We start from the raw sequence: 23850 nt of genomic DNA, 5'->3' as shown, positions 1-23850 counted from the left end.
TCCCTTCCCCTCCCCACAACAGACACCCTGTGAGGTGGGTGGGGCTGAGAGAACTCTGACACAAACTGCTCTTTTTCAAGGACAGCTGTGCCAGAGCTTGTGACTGACCCAAGGTCACATCAGCAGGTGCAAGTGGAGGAGTGGGGAATCAAACACGGTTCTCCCAGATTAGAGTCCGCACACTTAACCACTACACCAAACTGGCTAACACTGGCTGACTAACACAGCTAATCCCTGAAATGTGCTTTGCGGTGGATGGAATTCCACAAAGGGGACACCACCAGTGTTCCCTCTAAGCTGAGTTAGTGTGAGCTAGCTCACAGATTTTTTCAGCCTCCGGTTCACACATTAGCTCAGGGAGGATGGCTCCAGAGCAAACTGATTGATGCAGCAGCCAAATTGCTTGCTCACAACTTTAATGCCAGCAGCTCACAAAGTAGGATTTTTGCTCACAAGACTCCACAGCTTAGAGGGGGGGCATTGGACACCACCTCTGAAAAAGCCTGATCCCCAGGAAACACATACTACTGGGGAAAAAAGCAAGAGTCCAGGAGCACCTTAAAAACTAGCAAAATTTGTGGAAGGGTGAGCCGTGACTCGCGAAAGCTCCTCCCCTGCCACAAATGTTCTTAGTCTTTCAGGTGCTCCTGGACTCTGGCTCTTTTCTGCTGCTACAGGCAGACTAACGCCGCTGCCCGTCTCGATCTATTTGCTGGCTGAAATGTCACTCTTTTAAGCAGCTTATAAAAAGCAGAGGGGATTGTCTGTATACTGAGGACGTCAACACTGATTGGCTTTCTAACGGTTCTCCTAACCCCAGTTACATTCAACATTGGTCTCCAACTGGTGGGGGTGGGTCCTAAGTGGCTTGTGATCTGACCTAAGATGGGTTACACCAGCAGCACCGGAAGACAACCAACGGTCAGAAGGCTGGACCAGGATCCAGGAGGCCCAGGCTGGACGCCGCACTCTGCCCTGGAAGCTAACCGGATGACCTTGGGCCACTCACACACTCCCAGCCAGCCCTGCCTTGCAAGGCTGTTGGGAGGATAAAAGGAGATGGGGAAACCGGGCACATCTTTCTGAGTTCCCTGTCGGAAGGACGGTCCAGAAATGCACTTACTAAGTAGGTAACACCAATTTTTCTCTTTCTTATTTAGGATACTGAGGACGTCAACACTGATTGGCTTTCTAACGGTTCTCCTAACCCCAGTTACATTCAACATTGGTCTCCAACTGGTGGGGGTGGGTCCTAAGTGGCTTGTGATCTGACCTAAGATGGGTTACACCAGCAGCACCGGAAGACAACCAACGGTCAGAAGGCTGGACCAGGATCCAGGAGGCCCAGGCTGGATGCCGCACTCTGCCCTGGAAGCTAACCGGATGACCTTGGGCCACTCACACACTCCCAGCCAGCCCTGCCTTGCAAGGCTGTTGGGAGGATAAAAGGAGATGGGGAAACCGGGCACATCTTTCTGAGTTCCCTGTCGGAAGGACGGTCCAGAAATGCACTTACTAAGTAGGTAACCCCAATTTTTCTCTTTCTTATTTAGAAGTTATCCCTATGAGAAGAAAGTTAGGAGAGGAGAGAGGATGGGATGGGATAGAGAGATGGAGGAAGAAGATCTAGAAGGGAACACAACTGCAGGCAGTAAAGCCGTTAAAACAGGATCCCATGTGCCAAGTTAATGGTAATGATAGGTCTGAAAAAGTTGATCGCTACTGCTACACACGACTTACACACACACACCAGGCGGGCCATTGCTACAGAGCCCCACCGCAGCCTCGAAGCCCCACCTACCTTGGCGATCTGCACACACCAGTTCAGAAGGTCCTGGGACCCAATGCGCTCCTTGTTCTCCCTGACGTAGTCCAGCAGGCAACCGTACGGCATCAGCTGCGTGACCAGCTGGACTGTGGAAGTGAGGCAGATGCCCAGCAGCCGCGAGACGTACGGGCTGCCCACACCTGCCATGACGTATGCTTCCTGGAGGAGACGAGAAAGGGAAGGCGTCAGGCTAGTAACTAGGATTTTCTGGTTTGTGGGGCAATTTTTTTTTCCGGTGGGGCTGAAGTTCTCAGTGCAGAAAGAAAAACCATTCAGCTGATAGAAAGCTGTAACTGGGATAAATCTCTAAATTGCAAGCTGTCAACCACTTGAGATGACAGTTCTCAGCTGCTGCAAGTTAATCACTTCTGCCAGCCTAAGCAAGAATTCTGAGAACAAGTCGGCAGGTGGGGGTGAGGACTTCTATAGTCAAGAAAGCTGACACTTAAGCAGAAAAACCCTCTTAAAGGAGACCAGTTTCTGGACACAGAGTTAGAAGGGATCCTAGAGGTCACCTACTCCAACCCCCTTGCTCAGTGCGGAAATTAGTCAACGACAGCCCCCCACTCTGCTTAAAGGAGTGCACACCTTTAAGAAATGTTTTTAAATTATTGAAAATTACTGAAAAAAGCAACTACGTGAAAAATTCTTGTGGGACTGTGCCTTTAAGAAAGGGGGCAGAGTCCCAAAGCTCCGCTGTAGTTATGGCCTGGAAGGTGTTAAGCAGAGGTCTTCTTTTGGGAACAGAACTGGCTGAGGCCCAATAAAACTCACAGGGGCTACTCAACATGCAGGGGAGTTTGGCCCTCAGAAGGAGTTGTTTGATGAACTGTAGTCTGCTGCCCCCTGCTGGAAGAAGGGCACCCCTACAGCAGGCCATCAAGTCACAGCCAAACATTAGCCAGAGCCAGAAATTTTGAAACTCGGAAAAAAACGGAAATTTTCAGAAAAATTGAAAAAAATGCTACATTAGCGCTTCTTTTTTCTTTTCCAGATTGAAAGTCCTTCTGTTACTTTAGGAACATAAAATATGACTATGGACATTTTTACTTGGCATGAAATGATCACAACTAGCGTATTAAAAATATAGTGTATCCAAACAATTATTACGAACAGAATACCCACTCACATGCAAAAACAAAACTGAACCCTTTTTCTTTTCTTGTGACAACAGCACCTCCTAAAGGAAGAAATGCATCTTGTTCTTGCATTGGAGAGTTCAGTTTCTAACCTAGGACTTGCTTGTCCTCAGTGCACAGAAATTAGATCAATCTGATACCGTACATATTTTTTAGAAATGATTTGGAAAATATTTGAACACCTTGTCTTAAAATATTTTATTCATCATGTTAAAATAAAATGTTCCATAATCAGTTTTTGTTTCTTTTTTCAATTTTTCCAATTTTTCGGGAAAAAACGGTTTCCCCCCCTAATTTTTCCGGTTTTTTTCCAGGCCTTCACATCTCTATCCAGGGCAGACCCTGCTTAGTTTCTGAGATCTGATGAGATTGTGCCAGCCAGGGCCAGCCAGCTCAGGGCCAAGCCTCTCTTACTCACGTCCAAAATCTCCTTGTTGGCTTTGGGTGACGTATTTTCCCGCAGGACTTTAATGGCTACTGGGATCTTCACGCTCTCACCATCTGGGATCCAAACGCCCTGAAGAGAGGACAAGGAAGCAAGGCGAGTAAATTCAGCATTTACTTGGATGATGATCGCAGGGGGGGGCGCCCACCACGAGACTCTGGCCTACTGTATGGTTAGTTTCTCAATGGGGGCCATTAAACGGGGTGGGGGGGGTCACAACATGATGTGCAGGGCCAGACAGAGCTAAACAATCAGCTGGGGGGGGGAGTACATCAAGGAGATACCAGTTCTCATGGCAAGATGCCGCAGCAATGTGGTCGGGGCATTCTCAGGGTCTTCTCCGTGTTTTGCCCCAAGATTCCAATCTATTTTTGAATCCAGGGGCTCTTTTAAGACCAACAAAGTTCCGTTCTGGGTATAAGATATCTCAAGAAGCGTGCGTGCACACGGAAGCTTATGCCCAGAATTAAACTCGTTCGTCTTAAAGTTGCCCCTGAGACGAGGACTCAGGCTATGAACTGTTAGAGGCACTACATATCTCTGAAGAGGCTGATGAAAACCGACGCAACCCGAAACGCCGTTTGCAGTCCCCGGGTCCCCCCGAAAAGAACACTACATTGTCTATCAGAGACTCTGTGTCTCCAATGGCTACCGATCGTGTTAGTTCTACATAAGCACATTAACTGTTGCTGAAAGGAAAAGGTTTGGATTTTTTCTATACTGTTTGAATCAATATGTTGAATGACTGTTTTGCCGTTTAAACTGTTTGAACTGTATGTTCCTAATCATTGCACATAGTTAAGGGGGGGAGATTTGTGGATTGCTCCCTAGTTAAGTGACTACTTTTGGATCTCACCTAGTAAGATAGGTGGGTGTCTTTTCCAAAGTAGGTCCTCAGTTTTTTAATTTAGTATTTTTAATCTTACAGTATATAGTCTTTCCGTTCTGCCTGGATTTTGCAGCTGTTTACATTTTTTTTTTGCCCTTTATTAAAATTTACCAAGGAGAATTATCATTTAAAGGTAATATATTATAATAAGTTGTAATACAGGAAGACTTGTTACTACTATTTTGCATATGTTCAATTTAGCTTTTGGTATCTATTAACAATATTAAGCCGTATAGGAGGTATTTTTCATACCTAAAGTATTGTATGCATATACCATAACATTTTCACAGTTCAGCTTTAATATTAAAATACAAATCTAGCACTAGAATCAAGGTTATAAAATTGAAACTTCATATCTACTTTGGCATACAGATATTCTATAATAGCTATGAAACGGTAAAATAAAGTTAAGTAAAACTCAGTCCCTTAGCACTGCTTTTTATATCCATTAACAATGACAGACAATATAACGAGCAATTTTTCCTTGCTTAATATATTATGTGCATGTATCTTAATGTTTTCATAGCCCTGCTTTGGCATTGAAATACAGTTCTGGCGTAGTGACCAAGATTTTAAAGACAAATCTTCATGTTTACATGTTTGCATGTTGACATTGTTCAGTGATTTGGCTCTGATTGCTTCAACACTTTAAACATATTTGATATTTGCCACCCCTCCTCCTTTTTCTTTGAATCTTTGGAGTTTGTTGTACTGCTTTCTGAGAGGGAGAGGAGGGCTGTAAGGTTATTTGATTAGCTGACATCTTTTAATAAATAGTAAAGGTAAAGGTTCCCTTGCTCGAAAGCCAGTCGAATCCGACTCTAGGGTTGCGGTGCTCATCTCCGTTTCCAAGCCAAAGAGCCAGCGCTGTCCAAAGACATTTCTGTGGTCATGTGGCCGGCATGACTAAACACCAAGGCACACGGAACGCTGTTCCCTTCCCACCGAAGTGGTACCTATTTATCTAATTGCAATTTCTTGCTTTCGAACTGCTGAACTACTGACCTTCCACAGCCTGCAGTTCAGCGTCTTAACTACTTGAGCCACCGCAGCTCCTAACAAATAGTACACATTAAAATAAAATTAAAAAGCCCCCCTGGCCTCAGACTTCGTTCTATGTACCAAGTTAATGTTGAGCCATAAGTTATCTGGGAAACTTTCCCAGGTCTCCGCCAGTTGGCCCCTTTATAAAAGAAGAAGAGACTGGATTTATACCCCGCCCTTCACTACCCAAGGGAGTCTCAGAGCGGCTTACAAACTCCATTCCCTTCCCCTCCCCACAACAGACACCCTGTGAGGCGGGTGGGGCTGAGAGAGCTCTTGACAGAAACTGCTCTTTTCCAAGGACAGCTCTTATCAGAACTACGGCTTGCCCAAGGTCATCCAGCCAGGTGCGAGTGGAGGAGTGGGGAATCCAACCCAGTTCTCCCAGATCAGAGTCCGCGCACTTAACCACTACGCCAAACCCTTGTAGCTGGGCAACTTCCCCTCTGCTCACCTTGTACACTGTCCCAAAGGCGCCGGACCCCAAAACCTTGACTTTCTTCAACTCTGTCTCCTTGAGGATGCGCATCTGAGCCTGGTTAGGCAGAGCTCCGCTGGGAGTCAAGGGCTCCACCAGCTGCCGATCGTGGGCAGAGAGGAGAAGATACCGGAAAAGACAGAAACAGAGAGGTGCTTTCCCTGGTTTCGGCCAACGACAGTGAGTCATCCAAAGGGCAGACCCGCGGGATACGAGACGGGAGACCGTTAAGACAAAAATACTGAAACAGACAACTAAAGAGGGAGGGAACGCCAGTTCAAAGCCGGGGGCTACCAGAAAGGTTTTCGCCTGGTGCCTCAAGGCCGGCAAGGCCGCCCCCAGGCAGGCCTCAAGGGGGAGGGGGGAGAAAAGCCCCTTTCAGTTGCTGCCCACTTCACCGATGCAGGATCCGGAAGAACTCTGGGGTGCTCAATTAAACGAATTCTTCACCCAAAGAGTAATGAACACAAGGAATTCACTGCCGCAGGAAGTGGTGGTGGCTACAAGCATGTTGTTGTTGTTCAGTCACACAGTCGAGTCCGACTCTTCGCGACCTCATGGACCAGATCACGCCAGGCCTTCCGGTCATCTGCCACAGAGGGAGGGCTTCTGGAGTTCTGGCCCCGCTGGTGGACCTCCTGATGGCCCATGAGTTTCGGCCGCTGTGTGACGCAGTGTGTTGAACTGGGTGGGCCACTGGCCTGATTCAACATAGCTTCTCTTATGTTCTTATGTCTGGGGCAAGTGATGCTCTGTCTTCTTGGTGCTTGGGGGGCAACAGTGGGAGGGCTTCTGGAGTTCTGGCCCCGCTGGTGGACCTCCTGATGGCCCATGAGTTTCGGCTGCTGTTTGACGCAGTGTGTTGGACTGGGTGGGCCACTGGCCTAATCCAACATGGCTTCTCTTATGTTCTTATGAGGGAGCAAGGCCAGTGATGAGAAAGAAGAAGTTTTTTTGGGATCCTACTAGTAAAGGTAAAGGTTCCCTTGCTCAAAAGCCAGTCCAGTCCGACTCTAGGGTTGCGGTGCTCATCTCTGTTTCAAAGCCGAAGAGCCAGCGCTGTCCGAAGACGTTTCCGTGGTCATGTGGCCGGCATGACTAAACACCAAGGCACACGGAATACTGTTACCTTCCCACCAAAGTGGTACCTATTTATCTACTTGCAATTTCTTGCTTTCGAACTGCTAGGTTGGCAGGAGCTGGAAGCTCACTCCGTCATGCGGCAACTCGGGTCTCGAACTGCTGAAATACCGACCTTCCACAGCCTGCAGTTCAGCGTCTTAACCACTTGAGCCACCGCAGCTCCTCTACCAAGCTGCTAAACCTTTCGGGGTGGCATTCATTCACATGAGCCGTTCAGTACCCCTGCAAGGGTTATTCAGGAGGGGACGTCTTTGGGAATGCTTTCTGTACATAAGGACTGCCTTGTAGGATCAGACCCCGGTCCATCTATCCCAGTATCTGTGTTTCCAAAGAAGCAGCCGACAGGATGCTCACAAGTAGGGCACGAAGGCAACAGCCTTCCCCGGTTACTTGCAACAGCTTCTATCCAGAGGTATACTGCTCCGGAACATGGAAGCTCCGTGACTCAATGGACCCGCACAGGCACACATTCCTCACCACTGCTAAAATCCAGACCCTTAAGCATGAATCTGCCCAACAATCCAAGGGCTGGATCCAGCCAGTTTTTTCACACAATCTCGCCCAATACCCCTCTTTATGACAGCCCACATCCCGCGTGGCTCTTGGTTCACGCAGGTCCCGGGATTCCCAGCACGGGCCTTCTGGATGCTCAAACGGGACACCCCCCCTCCTTCCTGTCCCAGCAGCCAAAAATCTGGCTGTGCCCAAGCTGGCAGCAGGAAGCCAGGCCACGCGGAAACACCCCTACCTCCGTCTCCTGGAGGAGGCGCCGCATCGTGTGCTTCCGCTCCTGCTGCTTCCGCCGGTTGATGCAGATGATGATGAGGAACAAGAGGACCAGGACGAGTGCCGCGCCCACCACACCAGCGATGATGGACGTGGCCTGGCTGGAGAGAGGGAGAGGGAGGCGGAGAGAGCCGTCAGGCCAAGACAACCACGACTGCTTCAGGAAGGCCCAACAGAGCCGCTTCCAGGTTTTAGGGGGCCCTGGGTAGAGAGGGCCCAGGGGCAGTGTTCCCTCTAAGCTGAGTGAATGCGAGCTAGCTCACAATTTTTTGGCCTCCGGCTAACACAATTTCGTCTTCGCTCTGAAAGGATGTCTCCAAAGCAAACTGCTTGATGCAGTAGCCAAATCGCTCCCTCGCAACTTTATTTATTATTTATTATATTATTCTTTGGATCTGTATCCCGCCCTCCCCAAAGGCTCAGGGCGGCTAACAAGGACAAATGCCAGATTGTAACCATAAAAACAATATAAATACAATAAATACAGAATACCACAGTTGATTAAAATTAATAAAAAATAAAATGTCGGTGCTCCAATACTCACTCCGAATCATAAAACCAAAGTGGTGTTCTGAAGGTGTTACAGCTGAACCACAACAGCAATATAGGTCCCCACAACCCTGTCGTCCACTAGGGACGTCCCGCACCCCCGATGACACCCGTACCAGCGGTGGTAGAGTGCGGTGATGGAAAGGCGTTGATGGAATAATGGTGGCGGCGGCTCCTACTTGAAAGCCTGGTGGAAGAGCTCCGTTTTACAGGCCCTGTAGAACTGTACAAGGTCCCGCAGGGCCCGGATCTCTTCTGGGAGCTCATTCCACCAGGTAGGAGCCGCCACCGAAAACGCCCTGGTCCTGGTCGCAGCAAGTTTGATGGTCTTGGGGCCTGGAACATCCAGGAGATTTTGGCTCCCCGACCGTAGTGCCCTTGGGGGAACATGCGGGGAAAGGCGGTCCCTTAGGTAGGTCGGACCCTGGCCATATAGGGCTTTAAAGGTAAGAACCAGCACTTTGAAGCGAATCCGGTACGCCATTGGCAGCCAGTGTAGCGCTTTCAGCACAGGCCGGATGTGATCCCGTCTAGGGAGACCCATCAACAGCCTGGCTGCAGCATTCTGCACTAGCTGCAGCTTCCGAATTTGCGACAGAGGCAGCCCCATGTAGAGAGCGTTACAGTAGTAATGCCGGTAGCTCACAAAGTAGAACTCTTGCTCACAAGACTCCACAGCTTAGAGGGAGCATTGCCCAGGGGGGGCCCAGGCCCCTTAGCAGACCCCGACCTGTTACCGTTCCGCAGGGCCTGTGAAACGGAGTTGTTCCGCCAGGCCTTTCGGTGAGGCTGTGGCATCTATCTTAGCTGGCCTCCCTGCACTAGTTCCGAAATCGTTGAAAGGGCCCATTCAATCCCACCTTGTGGTCCTAACAGATTTACATGAAACTGTTGTTACCTGCGTGACATTTATTATCGTTTTGGTGTAGTGGTTAAGTGCGCGGACTCTAATCTGGGGTTGAGGATGGCCCAGGAAGATCTGCCACAATTTCTGCGTGGCCACTGGATTTACCTGGTTGAGCTATAGGATAAAATCACCCACGGAGAACCATCCGGAGACCAGCTTGTTAAATTGAGTATAATTTTTATTAATTGTTATTAATGTTTTATTGCTTTTATCTGTTTTATATGGGCTTTGCCCCTTGTAAGCCGCCCTGAGCCCGCTCTGCGGGGAGGGCGGGGTATAAATCTTAATAAATAAATAAATAAATACATTCTCAAACAGCCCATCAGAGGAAGACCCACAGTTTGGGCGACGGCTGAGCGGCTCCGGTTTATTGTGGCTACCGTATTAAACCGCTGTGCCGTCTGTTTTGTTTATAGCTTGGTTTAAAACTCTTTTAACCATTCACAATGGATGATTTTTAGGAAGTGTCTTAATTCTTACTGTGAAATGCTTTAACTTCTGTTGTCATCCACTCTGAGCCCATGCGCAGGGAGAAGGAGGAGAAGAAGAGATTGGGTTTATACCCTGCCCTTCACTACCCAAAGGAGTCTCAGAGCGGCTTACAAAATCCTTCCCCTTCCCCTCCCCACAACAGACACCCTGTGAGGCAGGTAGGGCTGAGAGAGCTCTGACAGAAACTGATCTTTTTCAAGGACAGCTCTGGCAAAACCATGGCTTGCCCAAGGTCATCCAGCAGCTGCGAGTGGAGGAGTGGGGAATCAAACCTGGTTCTCCCAGATTAGAGTCCGCGCACCTAACCACTACACCAAACTAGCGGAATATAAGCCGAAATAAACAAATAAATACATTTTCTTGCCCGCCCACCCACCTGAACATCTTCACTTGCTTGCACACTGTTCTCCTGCCCACTTGCAAGCAACGTTCCCTCTAAGCTGTGTTAGTGTGAGCTAGCTCACAGTTTTTTAGCCTCCGGCTCACACATTTTTGTCTTCGCTCAGGAAGGAGGGCTCCAGAGCAAACTGATTTATGCAGCAGCCAAATCACTCGCTCACCACTTTAATGCCGGTAGCTCACAAAGTTGAATTTTTGCTCACAAGACTCCACCGCTTAGAGGGAGCACTGCTGGCAAGCCCTCTCACCACCTGCATGCCGCCCACACTTCTTCTGAACAGTGCGTGTTCTTTTCTTAACAATATTTTCTCCTCTGTTATCTTAAGACAGCATTTTCTTCATGAGGAATTTCAAGCTACTATCTTCATACTCCTTCACTTTTTATCGACACTTTCCGGAATTGTGTTCCGTTCCGTTGCAGACACTTCTTCTGAACAGTGTGTGTTCTTTTCTTAACAATATTTTCTCATCCGTTATCTTAAGACAGCATTTTCTTCATGAGGAATTTCAAACGACTATCAAGGTATTTGGCTCAATACATCTCTCCCGAGCAGACAACTTGTAATTTTTTTCACATAGAGTAAGTAAAAGGTCAAGGTTCCCTTGCTCGAAAGCCAGTCGAGTCAGACTCTAGGGTTGCAGTGCTCATCTCCGTTTCCAATCCGAAGAGCCAGCGCTGTCCGAAGACGTTTCCATGGTCATGTGGCCGGCATGACTAAACACTAAGGCGCACGGAACGCTGTTCCCTTCCCACCGAAGTGGTACCTATTTATGTACTTGCAATTTTTTGCTTTCGAACTGCTAGGTTGGCAGTACCCCTTATCATTTCTTTAGCGCGATTCTTCCAGCTTCCTCTGGCCCCTTCCCCAAGCACAGTCTGCTCCCCCGGCCCCCCCTTCCCAGTGGCCGGTCAGTTTCCCTGGCATGACTCCGGCACGCTCTCTCCAGCTGCGTGGCAAAGGCAGCGTGATCCAATTGGCCAGCGTGAGTTTTTTAAAAACAATGTTTATTTTTGTGATAAACGTCAGTGCCCCCCGACGTATTTAAAAGACCCCCGAATTAAAAAACCCTGGCTATGTGCCTGCTGTAATAGTTTCTCCACAACACTCAGAAAGCAAAAAGGCTGCTTTGTTCTGAGAATCACTCAACGGCCGCCTTCCGACAACCCAGCTCCTTCTCCACTTCAGGGCACACGTCTGCGAACACACCCTCTCCGGCTGCAGTAAGGGGCAGGTGGGAAAGGAACCCATCAACAACTTCCAATGAGGGCTTGAGTGCCCCCTGAAGCTGATTTTTAATCACCCCACGCTGAATCCTCCCAAGGTTGCGACCAGGGATGGTTTCTGCAGACTTTAAGGCACACAAAGGGATCCCCAGCCCTTAACAACAGTCCTGAAGACTTCTCTCTGCAGACACCAGGACTAGAAACTCTTAAATCTTTAAAATTGAAATCTGTTTTTCCCCCCATTGGTTTCCCTGACAAAGAACACAGTCCTGGAGAGCAGCATAGCTTTTGTCCACACTCTGTACCTTCCAAAATCCCAACGCTCCCAAATGTTACCCTCTCTACAACATGCTATATATTTCAAATAGAAATGCAGCCACTCAGGGTTGACATTCCCATGCACCTGAGGAAGTGAGCTCTGACTCAAAAAAGCCTGCGACAGAATGCATTTTGTTAGGTCCCGCTGGGCCCCTCTTTCGTTTTGTTCCTCTATATTTATTTATTTATTTATTTATTCATTCATTCATTCATTCTTTAGATTTATATCCCGCTCTCCCCGAAGGCTCAGGGCGGCTAACAAAGGCATACATGCCAAATTTATAACAATAAAACAGTATAAAAATACAATAATACGGCCTCATACAGTTATTAAAATAGTATACAATAATAAAAATCGGTGCTCCGATACTCACTCCAAGTCATAAAACCAAGATGGTGTTCTGAAGATGTTATAACAGAATAACCACAGTACATGTCCCCCCCAAACCCTGTCATCTGCCAGGGACGTCTCGCACCCTCCAGGTGATACCCGCACCAGCGGTGGTAAAGTGCAGTAATGAAGAAAGGTTGATGGCTCCTACACTCAAAAGCCTGGCGGAAGAGCTCCGTCTTGCAGGCCCTGTGGAACTGCACAAGGTCCCGCAGGGCCCAGATCTCTTCTGGGAGCTCATTCCACCAGGCAGGAGGCACCACCGAAAACGCCCTGGCCCTGGTCACAGCAAGTTTGATGCTCTTGGGGCCTGGAATATCCAGGAGGTTTTGGCTCCCCGGCCCTAGTGCCCTTGGGGGAACATGCGGGGAATGCAGCTCAGTACCTTGGCTTCTGGTCCAGCGGGCAGCCAAGTCCATCCCGTAGCGTGCACCTGGAAAGAGACACACCTGGTTTGCTGTGCCACCATTCGATGCGCTGCAACCCTAAGCATCCTGTTGAGCTTTGCATACAACCCACAGTTATACGGAATGTCTGTGGGCCAATTTTTAGAGGAAGAAACACAGAAGCCATAGAGCTGGAAGAGACCCCACAAGTCATCTAGTCCAACCCCCTGCACAACGCAGGAAATTCACAGCTACCCACCCCCACACTCCCCCAGGGACACCCCCCTGCTCCATGCCCAGAGTAGGAAACTCCTTGGGTGAATCCTGGCACCGTGAGAGACTCCTGCTTCCCAGCTTTTTCAGCTAACTAACAGTCTCTAAGCCTTATCCTGCGTGCAGGAGGCCGCCTAATTGGCCAGTACTGTGGGGGGGGGGGGTGCATACGAATACCCTATATCCTATGAGGCTCTATGGGTTGCCGCCATTCTTAACAGGGCCTGTGTTACTGCACCTATAGCTTTGCAACAAAAGTATAACCGTTCCTGAATGCGTGAACTTCGTTGTGAGCTGTGGGTTCTGACAGGTATCTTTTATTGAACTGCACATCTTCTTCTGTTTGTTGTTCTGGCATTTATACTTGTTATGGTCCCTGCCGCACGGCAGGAAAAAAACCGGGCAAAGTGCGGCTTTTAAAAGCCGCACCAAAATAGAGACGCTGCGGCGGGATTAACAGGGCCTGTGTTACTGCACCTATAGCTTTGCAACAAAAGTATAACCGTTCCTGAATGCGTGAACTTCGTTGTGAGCTGTGGGTTCTGACAGGTATCTTTTATTGAACTGCACATCTTCTTCTTTTGTTTGTCCGGGCATTATTACTTGTTATGGTCCCTGCCGCACCAAAATAGAGACGCTGCGGTGGGATCCCACGGATCCCCTGAGCTGCAGCGCCGTTGCTCCCCAGCACGATCAGATGCCGGGGAGGAAGCGACAGTTGGGAGGGGGAGGCTGCCGAACTGCGCATGTCTGAGCATGCGCAGTTCGGCCAGGAGCCGGGGATGAGCCGGCGGAAGGACGCGCCGGCGATCCCACGGCCGGCCTTGATGCGCCCTTTCCCAAAGAACCACCTAGGTAGGTGGTTTATTTTTGATGTGGGGTTTTGGGTGGAAGGGCCGGATCGGGAACGCCACGCTTCCCAGTTGTTGCTGTGGGATCGCGCCCGTTTGCTGCGCCCCCGATCCGTCCCTCTCCTGGCCCAAAACCTCTCGTGTGACCGGGGCCTATATTTTTCTTTATTATAAACATGGAAAATGTACTGCTCATAACTCCATCACAACGTTACCCAGATGTAGGCTTGCTACCATTCATAATTTCAAGAACCTGTCCTTTATTTAGGATTAAAATGCAGTGTTCCTTTCCAAGTTTACATTCTGATAAAAGAACCATTCTGACCCTCATTTTCATACGGTCCCACAGTGTGAGCTAGTCATCTGGCAACCCTGCTCTAATGTTACAGTGCAAGCCGTGCCTATATTACTTTGAGTTTATAAAATCCACAAAGGGCTTTTCTGCATTTTCCTCATTTGTAAGTTCCTGTTTCTTTGGGGGGGGGGTTTCCCCCACAGGTGTTTTGCCCCCTCTAGTGGCCAAATCGTCTATGCTGCTGTGCTTAGCTTATTGTAAGAAGGATCCCATTTAGAAGAAGAAGAGATTGGATTTACACCTTGCCCTTCGCTTGGAGTCTCAGAGCGGCTTACAAACTCCTTTCCCTCCCCCTCCCCACAACAGGCACCCTGTGAGGCAGGTGGGGCTGAGAGAGCTCTGACAGAAACTGCCCTTGAGAGAACAGCTCTGACAGAACTATGGCTTGCCCAAGGTCATCCAGCAGCTGCAAGTGGAGGAGCGGGGAACCAAACCCAGCTCTCCCAGATTAGAGTCCGCGCACTTAACCACTACACCAAACTGGCTCTCCAGTAATTTAGGTAATTACTGGCCCTGTCCACATGAGAGGATTAGGGCCGGGAGCGGGACGGAACGGACGGAACGGGGACGGCGCAAACGGGCGCGATCCCACCACAACATCTGGGAAGCGTACCGTGTCCGTCCCCGATCCGGCCCTTCCAGCAATGATCCGCACCAAAAAAGAACCACTTACCGAGGTGGTTCTTTTCGAACGGCCGCAGTAACGCTGTCCATGGGATCGCCGGCACGATCTTTCGCCGGCGCATCCCCGGCTCCTTGCCGAACTGCGCATGCTCCGACATGCTCAGTTCAGCAGACTCCCGTGCCTTTCTCCCCGTCTCCCCGGCATCTGATCGTGCCGGGGAGCAAATGCACAGCGGCTCAGGGGCTCTGTATGATCCTGCCGCCGCGTGCCTATTTAGGTGCAGCTTTTTAAAAGCCGCACTTTGGCCGTCCCTTCTTCCCTCGTGTGGCGGGGGCCTCTGTACGGCTTAATGTGTCATGTGAACACTTCTGCTGCGTTTCAATTCATTCTGGTGGTTCCAGACGTCTAAAACCCTCACGCATCGGCTAGTGAATGTCCCATATCTTCGTGCTTGTCCTGCCTCGCTCTGTGTAGTCTGCCTTGGGTCCCTGAGAGAAAGGAGGGCTGTACATAATGTAAATAAACAGATAAATAAGTAGCCCATGCTGCCAACACCAGCAGCTCCTTCCCTCCCCTGCCCGTCTCCCCGGCCGACTCACGAGTGGGTGCAGTTGGTTGGGCAGAACTGACAGACGCCCTCCTCGTCGGGATACTTCCATATGGGCACAAAAGAGGCGTCGACCTTCACGCCGCTGGGGCACCGCTCCACGCAGGAGAGGCCGTCTCTATAATGGGCACATGCCACGCACTGCTCTGCCTCCTGGGAAAGAAGGAAGGAAGGAAGTCTCTTGGCTAGATCCAGACTACGTGTTCCACGGGTGGAAAGCGTGCTGCTGGAACAGAACCTCTCCTCCCCCCCCCCCCCCCCCCAGCAGCCAACCGACCTTTCTGAAATGCTGCTTCTGAGGACAGGGGAACCTCGGGAATGGCACAAGGGGCTCAGGGATGCCAGCCTCCTGGTGGGACCTGGGGATCCCTCGGAATTACAACTCCAGACTACAGAGATCAGTGTCCCCTGGAGGAAAGGGATGCTTTGGAGGGTGGAGCTGTGGCATGCAAAGCACACAAAAGCTCACACCGTGAATAAAACGTTGTTGGTCTTAAAGGTGCCACTGGACTCTAAATTTGTTCCACTGCTTCAGACGGTTGACCATCAGAATGTCTCGATTCATAACTGGTTTTGGAGACGTCACCTTACAGAACAGCCGATTTCCAAACCGTGTTGAGGGAAAGGGACCCTGCAATCCCCCAAAGAATCGTAAGCATTCCTTTACAAAAAGTCACCTCTCCCAGGGGAAATGTTGGGGTTTGTTGAAGAAGAAGAAGAGGAGGGGGAGGAGATTGGATTTATATCCCGCCCTTCACTACCCAAAGGAGTCTCAGAGCGGCTTACAAACTCCTTTCCCTTCCCTTCCCCACAACAGACACCCTGTGAGGTAGGTGGGGCTGAGAGAGCTCTTGACAGAAACTGCTCTTTTTCAAGAACGGCTCTTGCCAGAACTATGGCTTGCCCAAGGTCATCCAGCCAGGTGCGATTGGAGGAGTGGGGAATCGAACCCGGTTCTCCCAGATTAGAGTCCGCGCACTTAACCACGACACCAAGTTTGTACAGGACGCCTTCGAGGCCAGGAGGCCTAGGCAGTGGGCCGCGTGAACAAAATGCTCACCCTCTCATGCTCCAGAACTTTTGTGACGTGGAGGGTGTTCACGACAGATGCTAGCAGATTGCTCGGCAACCTAGCCCAAGTAGAAGGGGTTCACCAAAAGGCTTGAAACCCTTGCTTTTAGAAGTTAAGGCTGCCAAGTCCAGGTTGAAAAATTCCTGGAGATTTTTTGTGGGATGGAGGCTGTGGGGGGTGAGGTTTGAGGAGGGGGGGGGAAGGGAAGAAACCTCAGCAGGGTACAGTGCCACAGAGTCCACCTTTCAAAGCAGCCATTTTCTCCAGAGAACCTGTCTGGGGATCAGTTGTAATTCCAGGGGATCTCCAGGCCACACCTGGAGGTTAGCAACCCTATTAGAAGAACAGATGGTATCATCCAAAGCCACATTTTTTTAAAAAAAAAAGCTCTCAGAACAGCCAATATTGTTTGTGTCACTGGCTTGAAGAGAAAAAAATGTCTTTCTAAGACTGAAGATTTTAGAGTTGGAATGTCCGCGCACTTAACCACGACACCAAGTTTGTACAGGACGCCTTCGAGGCCAGGAGGCCTAGGCAGTGGGCCGCGTGAACAAAATGCTCACCCTCTCATGCTCCAGAACTTTTGTGACGTGGAGGGTGTTCACGACAGATGCTAGCAGATTGCTCGGCAACCTAGCCCAAGTAGAAGGGGTTCACCAAAAGGCTTGAAACCCTTGCTTTTAGAAGTTAAGGCTGCCAAGTCCAGGTTGAAAAATTCCTGGAGATTTTTTGTGGGATGGAGGCTGTGGAGGGTGAGGTTTGAGGAGGGGGGGGGAAGGGAAGAAACCTCAGCAGGGTACAGTGCCACAGAGTCCACCTTTCAAAGCAGCCATTTTCTCCAGAGAACCTGTCTGGGGATCAGTTGTAATTCCAGGGGATCTCCAGGCCACACCTGGAGGTTAGCAACCCTATTAGAAGAACAGATGGTATCATCCAAAGCCACATTTTTTTAAAAAAAAAAGCTCTCAGAACAGCCAATATTGTTTGTGTCACTGGCTTGAAGAGAAAAAAATGTCTTTCTAAGACTGAAGATTTTAGAGTTGGAAGAACCTGGAAAGAAAGGTGGCGAGGGGCACACATCTCTTTTTTCTTTTTTTTCATGTCAAAACTTTTATTTTGGATATAACAACACCTTCAACATTACATTACATTTCTTTTGTCACATATCCCTTTCTATTAACTCCCCCCTCCCCTTTGGTGGCTTTCCGGAATGCTCTTCCCCCCTTCCCCCCCCCTTTCCCATTTATATTTCTATTTTCCCTTTCCCCTTATCCTCTTAAATTTCTAGGTAACAGTATCTTAATCTAAACATTCCAAACCTTTATATATTTCAGCCCTTAATGGAAGGCTCTTTTTATCATATGTGGTGGACTTGTGATAAAGCTATGGCCTTTTGGACAGAAGTTCATGATGAAATGCAGAAAATTTTGAAATGTACTTTTAAGAAAGAACCTGAGATATTACTTCTAGGGCTTAAGATGGAAGAAGTAAATGTAACAAAAAAGACACTGTTGTGGTACCTGATTAGTACTGCCAGAATGACTTATGCACATCTTGGAAGCAGGATAGAATACCAGAAAAATGGGAATGGATACAGAACGTGATACACATGGCTGAAATGGACAAATTAGCAAGGGACACATATCTCTTGAATCACGCACACTAGAAATGGTTTGGGTTGACAGAGCTAAGAAAGGAGGCCCCAGAATTGCTCTGGCCTGGTTTGTTCAGCCCTTACCGATCCGTAGCAAGTCTCTGTGCCATTCTGGGGCAGGCATTCTGCGTGGCACGAAAGGCAACGGGTGCCGTTGACATGTTCCCGGACATCTCTGCAAGGGAAAGCATTGCCAATTAGTCCAAAGTTTGGGAAGTCACTCGGTTTCTACGATTTTTTTTGTTTTGTTTTTAAATGGCAATGAGGTTAACCAAGACGGGGTGATTATGTGGTATCTCCCTGCATCCTGAACAGCCCCATGAGAACACAAAATCCACTAAGCAGCACCAAAACCAACAACCCAGAAATACTGGGCTTTTCTGTAATACCGGGGGCGGGAATCTGTTCCGCACACATTTTGCTCCCTCTACTGGTCAATTCAATAATACACCAGTTTATGTCTGGCATAAAAACCTCTGCAATACTGGGGGCGGGGATCTGTTCTGCACACGTTTTGCTCCCTCTAGTGGTCAGTTCAATAATACACCAGTTTATGTCTGGCATAAAAACCTCAGGGAGATACACCGGACATAAACCAACGAAATATCAATGACCACTAGAGGAAGCAAAACACATACAGAGCAAAAAAAAAACAACACACCCCAAAGCAAGGAAAATGAGAATGCAGAAAAGCCTGTTAATTGCCATTTTTAAAAATCTAGCAAGTCTGCGGGCCTTCATAAAAGTGAACCGTCTCCTTTTCACACGGCATCCTCAGAGTCATCCTCGAGGGTTGCATAACTAGTGTTCCAGCCAGGCAGGACCCCAGTCCCACCGACACCCTTCTCACATACCCGTCCAGAATATTGCAGCTCTCGACACACTCCTCTCCGCGCAGAAACCCACTGCAAGATACACACTGAGTCGCCGCAGGTCCCCAGCAGTGGCCCTTGGAGCAGAGGGAGAAGCACGTTTGACCGTCGAGCTCTGCAGAAAGGAGATATGAGACAGAACCTGTGGTCTGGTGGCTAGAGTGTTGGACTACGATCTGGGAGACCCACGTTCGAATCCCCACTTCTGCCATGGAAGGTCATTGCATGACCTTGGAGGAGAATGATGCAGGCAGCTTTGGGTCCCCATTGGGGAGAAAGGTAAAGGTAAAGGTTTTCCTTGCTCGAAAGCCAGTCGAGTCCGACTCTAGGGTTGCGGTGCTCATCTCTGTTTCAAAGCCGAAGAGACAGCACTGTCCGAAGACGTTTCCGTGGTCATGGGGCCGGCATGACTAAGCACCAAGGCGCACGGAACGCTGTTCCCTTCCCACCAAAGTGGTACCTATTTATCTACTTGCCATTTCTTGCTTTCGAACTGCTAGGTTGGCAGGAGCTGGAAGCTCACTCCGTCATGCGGCAACTCGGGTCTCGAACTGCTGAAATACCGACCTTCCACAGCCTGCAGTTCAGCGTCTTAACCACTTGAGCCACCGCAGAGACAGGCAAGGCATAAATGAATTAAATAAATTAAAATCAATAAATATAATTCCATTGCCTTTCCATCAACAATGGCAGGAGGTCTGCCACGGGTGTGAAAGAGGCAGACGGGAGTGGGGTAAGGGGTCTCATGTCTCAAGCAGAGGCCTCTCACTGTTAACACACACACGACAATTCTCATACGCTGGCAATTTTGCTCCTGCCCCACCCAAAACGCCAAGGTCGGAATGGTTTCCCCAGGTCTGAGAAAACAGCAGCAGGCCACACCTGGAGAACTGTACACAGTTCTGTAGGCCTCCCTTCCGAAAGGATGTGGTCAGAACAGAGCGACGAGGATGATCGGAGGCCTGGAGACCAAGCCCTAAGAGGAAACACTGAGAGACTTGGGAGGTGGGGGCGGGGAGAGAAGTAGTGGCAGCTGCAAGATGGGATTAGAGAAACATCTGGAGCAGAGGTCCATCAGTGGCCATTACCCACAAGGTCTAGATGGAACACTCTGTCTGGGGCAGGGATGCTCTGCATTCGGTGTTTGGGAGGGGCAACAGTGGGAGGGCTTCTGGAGTTCTGGCCCCACTGCTGGACCTCCTGATGGCCCCTAGGTTTGGGCCACTGTGTGACACAGAGTGTTGGACTGGATGGGCCACTGGCCTGATCCAACATGGCTTCTCTTATGTTCTTATGTCTGGGGAAGTGATGCTCTGTTTGGTGCTTGGGGGGGGGCAACAGTGGGAGGGCTCCTAGTGTCCTGGCCCCACTGCTGGACCTCCTGATGGCCCCTAGGTTTGGGCCACTGTGTGACACAGAGTGTTGGACTGGATGGCCTAATCCAACATGGCTTCTCTTATGACAGGATGGCTCTCTTGGAAGGATTTGAAAGGTAGTCACTTAGAGGAGGGCAGGGCGCGGTTCCTGTTGGCAGCGGAGGACAGGACTCACAATAATTGATTTAAATTATGGGGGGAAAAGGTACCAACTGGATCTTAGGAAACACTTCTTTACAGTCAGAGTTGTACCACAGTGGAATGGGCTGCCCAGGGAGGTGGTTGAGCTCCCCCTCCCTGGCACTCTTGAAGCAGCGTCTGGACAAACACTCGTCAGAGATGCTGTAGGCTGATCCGGCATTGAGCCAGGGGGTCAGACTAGATGGCCTGGATGCCCCCTCCCAACTCTGTGATTCCACAGCCGACCCCTGCCCTGCCTTACCACACTGCTCCGTGGGCTTGTTGTCGTTGTGGAAGAGCATCTGTCGGGGGTTCCTGAAAATGTCCTCCCAAGGCACGTTCTGGATGAAGCAGAGGTTGGGGTTGTGGTGGACGAGGACCATGCCGCTGCTGATCTCGTGCAGGGAACGCAGGCCCAGCGAGGAGATGGGGAGGTTCTGCAAAGTCAGAGAGTACGCCCCGCTGGCAAAAGGGGGAAAAAACACACAAGACTCCTTTGTCACAAAGGATATGGTCCCGGTGCCCCCCAAAAAAGAGCCCATCACCGTCCCTCCAGACTTATTCGCTAAATATTTAGGCCTCATTTCTTGGTATGTACATTGGATGATATCACACTTTAGATCCAGGAATCCCCAACGCGTGCCCAGGGGCGCCATGGTACCTGCCGCCAGGGATCATTTCCTGCAGGAGCGCACAGGAGCGGAGCTCCGGCAGTAAAGACCCCGGGGGGCAGGCACATGCAACAAACCCCACCCCCTGCTCCCAACAGCCCTCAGTCAGAGCAAGAAGCAGCCAGGTAAGCTGCAGACTTCCCCCCTGGTCCCCCGGTCCAAAACAGTCCAGTGGCACCTTTAAGACCAAGTTTTATTCAGGTACAAGCTCTCCCTCCTCTGCAAGGACAGATCTGCACATTCCCCCCCCCAATAGCTAGCAATCCAAAACAGTCCAGTGAGCCTGAGTGTTGGGTGTCGCCTTCTGACACACTTCCGGTGATGTCAGGGGGTGTGGCATATGCTAATGAGTTATGCGAATGAGTTATGCTAGTGAGCGCCTGCACCTCTTTTTCTGCGAAATGACCCCTGCCTGCCGCCACCTTTCTTGGTGCCCGCCAAGTGTTTTCAGAAAGTGGGTGTGGCCAGGTGGGCTTCTGAGAACTGATTGGCTGCAAAGATTAAAATGACACTTCAGCAACAGTGGCCACTACTCCGTTGGCTTTATTCTCTCTCTCAGACTCTTCTTTCCTAGTGTGTTTTTAAAATTTGCCCCTCTTATCCCCTGCACTTGGGCGTCCCAGGTGCCATCCAGATTGTGCTTGCAGGCTCGAAGAGGTTGGGGACTCCCGCTTTAGATCCTTTTTTTCCTTTCACGAAAAGGGTGGAGGTGAACCAGCGGCCATTTTCATCATTGCCACAACCCGGATCCCATCCAAGGAGGTCCCTGTGGCAATGGCTGTAGGGGTCATTTCCTGCAGGAGCGCACAGGAGCGGAGCTCCGGCAGTAAAGAGCCTAGGGGACGGGCACATACAACAAGCCCCACCCCCTGCTCCCAGCAGCCCTCAGTCAGAGCAAGAAGCAGCCAGGTAAGCTGCAGAGCTCACCCCCCCCTCCGGCCCAAAACAGTCCAGTGACACCTTTAAGACCAGGTTTTATTCAGGTAGAAGCTCTCCCTCCTCTGCGAGGACAGATCTGCACATTCCCCCCCCCCCCAATAGCTAGCAATCCAAAGCAGTCCAGTGGAGCCTGAGCGGTGGGTGTTGCCTTCTGACACACTTCCGGTGATGTCATGGATGTGGCACATGCAAATGAGTCATGCAAATGAGTTATGCTAATGAGTTATGCTAATAAGCTCCCGCACCTCTTCTTCTACGAAATTACCCCTGGCTGTACCAATTGTACCAGTTTTCTCTTAATGCCTGGCTGGCTGTAAACTTGATTTCTTTTTTCCCATAAGCGCTCCCATGGATCCATAAATTGGATCTCTAAAATTCTGCATCCATTTGGATCATACATTTCTAAACTGGAGTAGTAACTTGTATATCCATCGTTTTTGTTGTTTTGTAATCAACTGCTCGAACTCAGTCGTAGAGCTACACCTTCCATGTCAATGATCTTCTTTAGTCTTGAAACTGATTGATAATTCAGCAGCCATTTAATAGTTTATTCCTTCGTCTTTAATATCTTGCCAAGACTTGATTTTCCCCAAATGTTAAAAAGTCATTTTTGTTTCTTGTGTATGTATGATAAACTTCTACCGGGAACATAAGCGGAAAGTTTGAAGGGCTCAGTAAATTCCAGCATGTAAACCATATTCCCTGATTGTATGGCTTTATTCTTGTGCTATAATAGTTTTGATTGATTTCTTAATACATAAATAACTGTGTACGCCTTTCTTCCTGCCGGTTCAAGTTTTACTGTTCTTTGTCTGGGGTTTTTAATCCAATCCATAATCCAGACCAGGCCTGCCTCTTGATAATATAATTTTATATTTGGAACTGTTAATTCTCCTCTCTTTTTCTCGTCTGGCAGTATTTTAAAGCTTAACTCTTCTTTACCTTTCCAAATTTCCAAATTACCCTTCCAAAACCAGGATAAAACACATCCTATCCACATTTGTTAATATAAAACAAAAACCCATTTCTGAACCCAAATCCTAAAACCAAGAAAATCAGAAAGTCCTAAATCACTTTTGTACAGCACAATCCCGTGCATATCCACTCCGCTCTAAGCCCACCGATCACGCTGGAAGTGACTGTACGACAACGGAAGATTTTATGTCTGCCAAACTGCTGGGAGAAAGCTTACTTGTAGAGTGCTCGTCCCCGGATCACCTGGAGGTTCTGGAAGGGGCTTAAATCTGGGAGGGTTTCTGGCCAGTATTCAATGAATAAGAAACCTGTGGACAGAAACACAAAAGCTGTCTGATTCAGAAACACAATCCCTAATGTATGAAGCAGGTTACCCCCTGTAATGTTACGGCAGTCCCTTCACCTGGGAGTGGGGTTCTTCTTATGTACCTGTCAGATCCTTCAGGTGTTTAAAGGCTTGAAGTTGTTCAGGGGCCAGAGGTGGGGTATTTGTGGAAGGATCCCTGGATGGAAAGGAGGGGGGGGAAGCAATGGTGAAAAATGAACGGTGCATACACATAAGCTTTCCTGCTACGCCTCTACCACACCTCCCCTTACTGTGGCTGCGGTCACACGGAGCATTAGCCACGCTACAGAGACAGAAGATAGGCGGATTTTCCGGGCGCGATCACAGCGCCACATCTGGGAAGCGTAGAGCTCCTGTGGCGAACCCGAGGCTTCCCGCCGAAGATGCGGGGTAAAAAAACTAGTACCTCCGAGGTACTAGTTTCCGGAAACAGCGGGGCAAGGGCAGGCGCCTGATTGCATTTCCGGTGGTAGGTCGTGGCATCTGGCGCCCGCCCTTGTCCTGTCGCAAAAAGGTTGTGTTTTTTCAAGTCTCCACAGGATGCGCACAAGCACCCAACGGCGCATGCGCACACTTCGTTTAAAAACACAGCCCCCGCCTCTTTTCCATACCCCCCCACACACTCCTGGCTCGGC

General features: G+C 49.5%; 1 protein-coding gene across 1 annotated transcript in view; it reads right to left on the bottom strand.

The window, feature by feature from the left end:
* ERBB2 (erb-b2 receptor tyrosine kinase 2) overlaps positions 1–23850 on the bottom strand; it is a 110362-nt gene that overhangs the window by 14801 nt on the left and 71711 nt on the right. The window contains exons 10-20 of the mRNA XM_015416334.1: positions 23299–23372; positions 23087–23177; positions 20547–20746; positions 18711–18843; positions 17941–18031; positions 15123–15283; positions 12419–12466; positions 7715–7853; positions 5800–5922; positions 3386–3484; positions 1802–1987 (exon numbers count right to left, since the gene is read on the bottom strand). Of these exons, the coding sequence (XP_015271820.1) occupies positions 1802–1987; positions 3386–3484; positions 5800–5922; positions 7715–7853; positions 12419–12466; positions 15123–15283; positions 17941–18031; positions 18711–18843; positions 20547–20746; positions 23087–23177; positions 23299–23372 (1345 nt within the window). The remainder of the gene's footprint in view (positions 1–1801; positions 1988–3385; positions 3485–5799; positions 5923–7714; positions 7854–12418; positions 12467–15122; positions 15284–17940; positions 18032–18710; positions 18844–20546; positions 20747–23086; positions 23178–23298; positions 23373–23850) is intronic.

Source organism: Gekko japonicus, unplaced genomic scaffold (assembly GCF_001447785.1).
Source record: "Gekko japonicus isolate JY-2015 unplaced genomic scaffold, Gekko_japonicus_V1.1 scaffold875, whole genome shotgun sequence".
Lineage (NCBI taxonomy): Eukaryota > Metazoa > Chordata > Lepidosauria > Squamata > Gekkonidae > Gekko > Gekko japonicus.
Note: the sequence above shows the minus strand (reverse complement) of the source record. Positions and strands in the feature narration are given on the sequence as shown.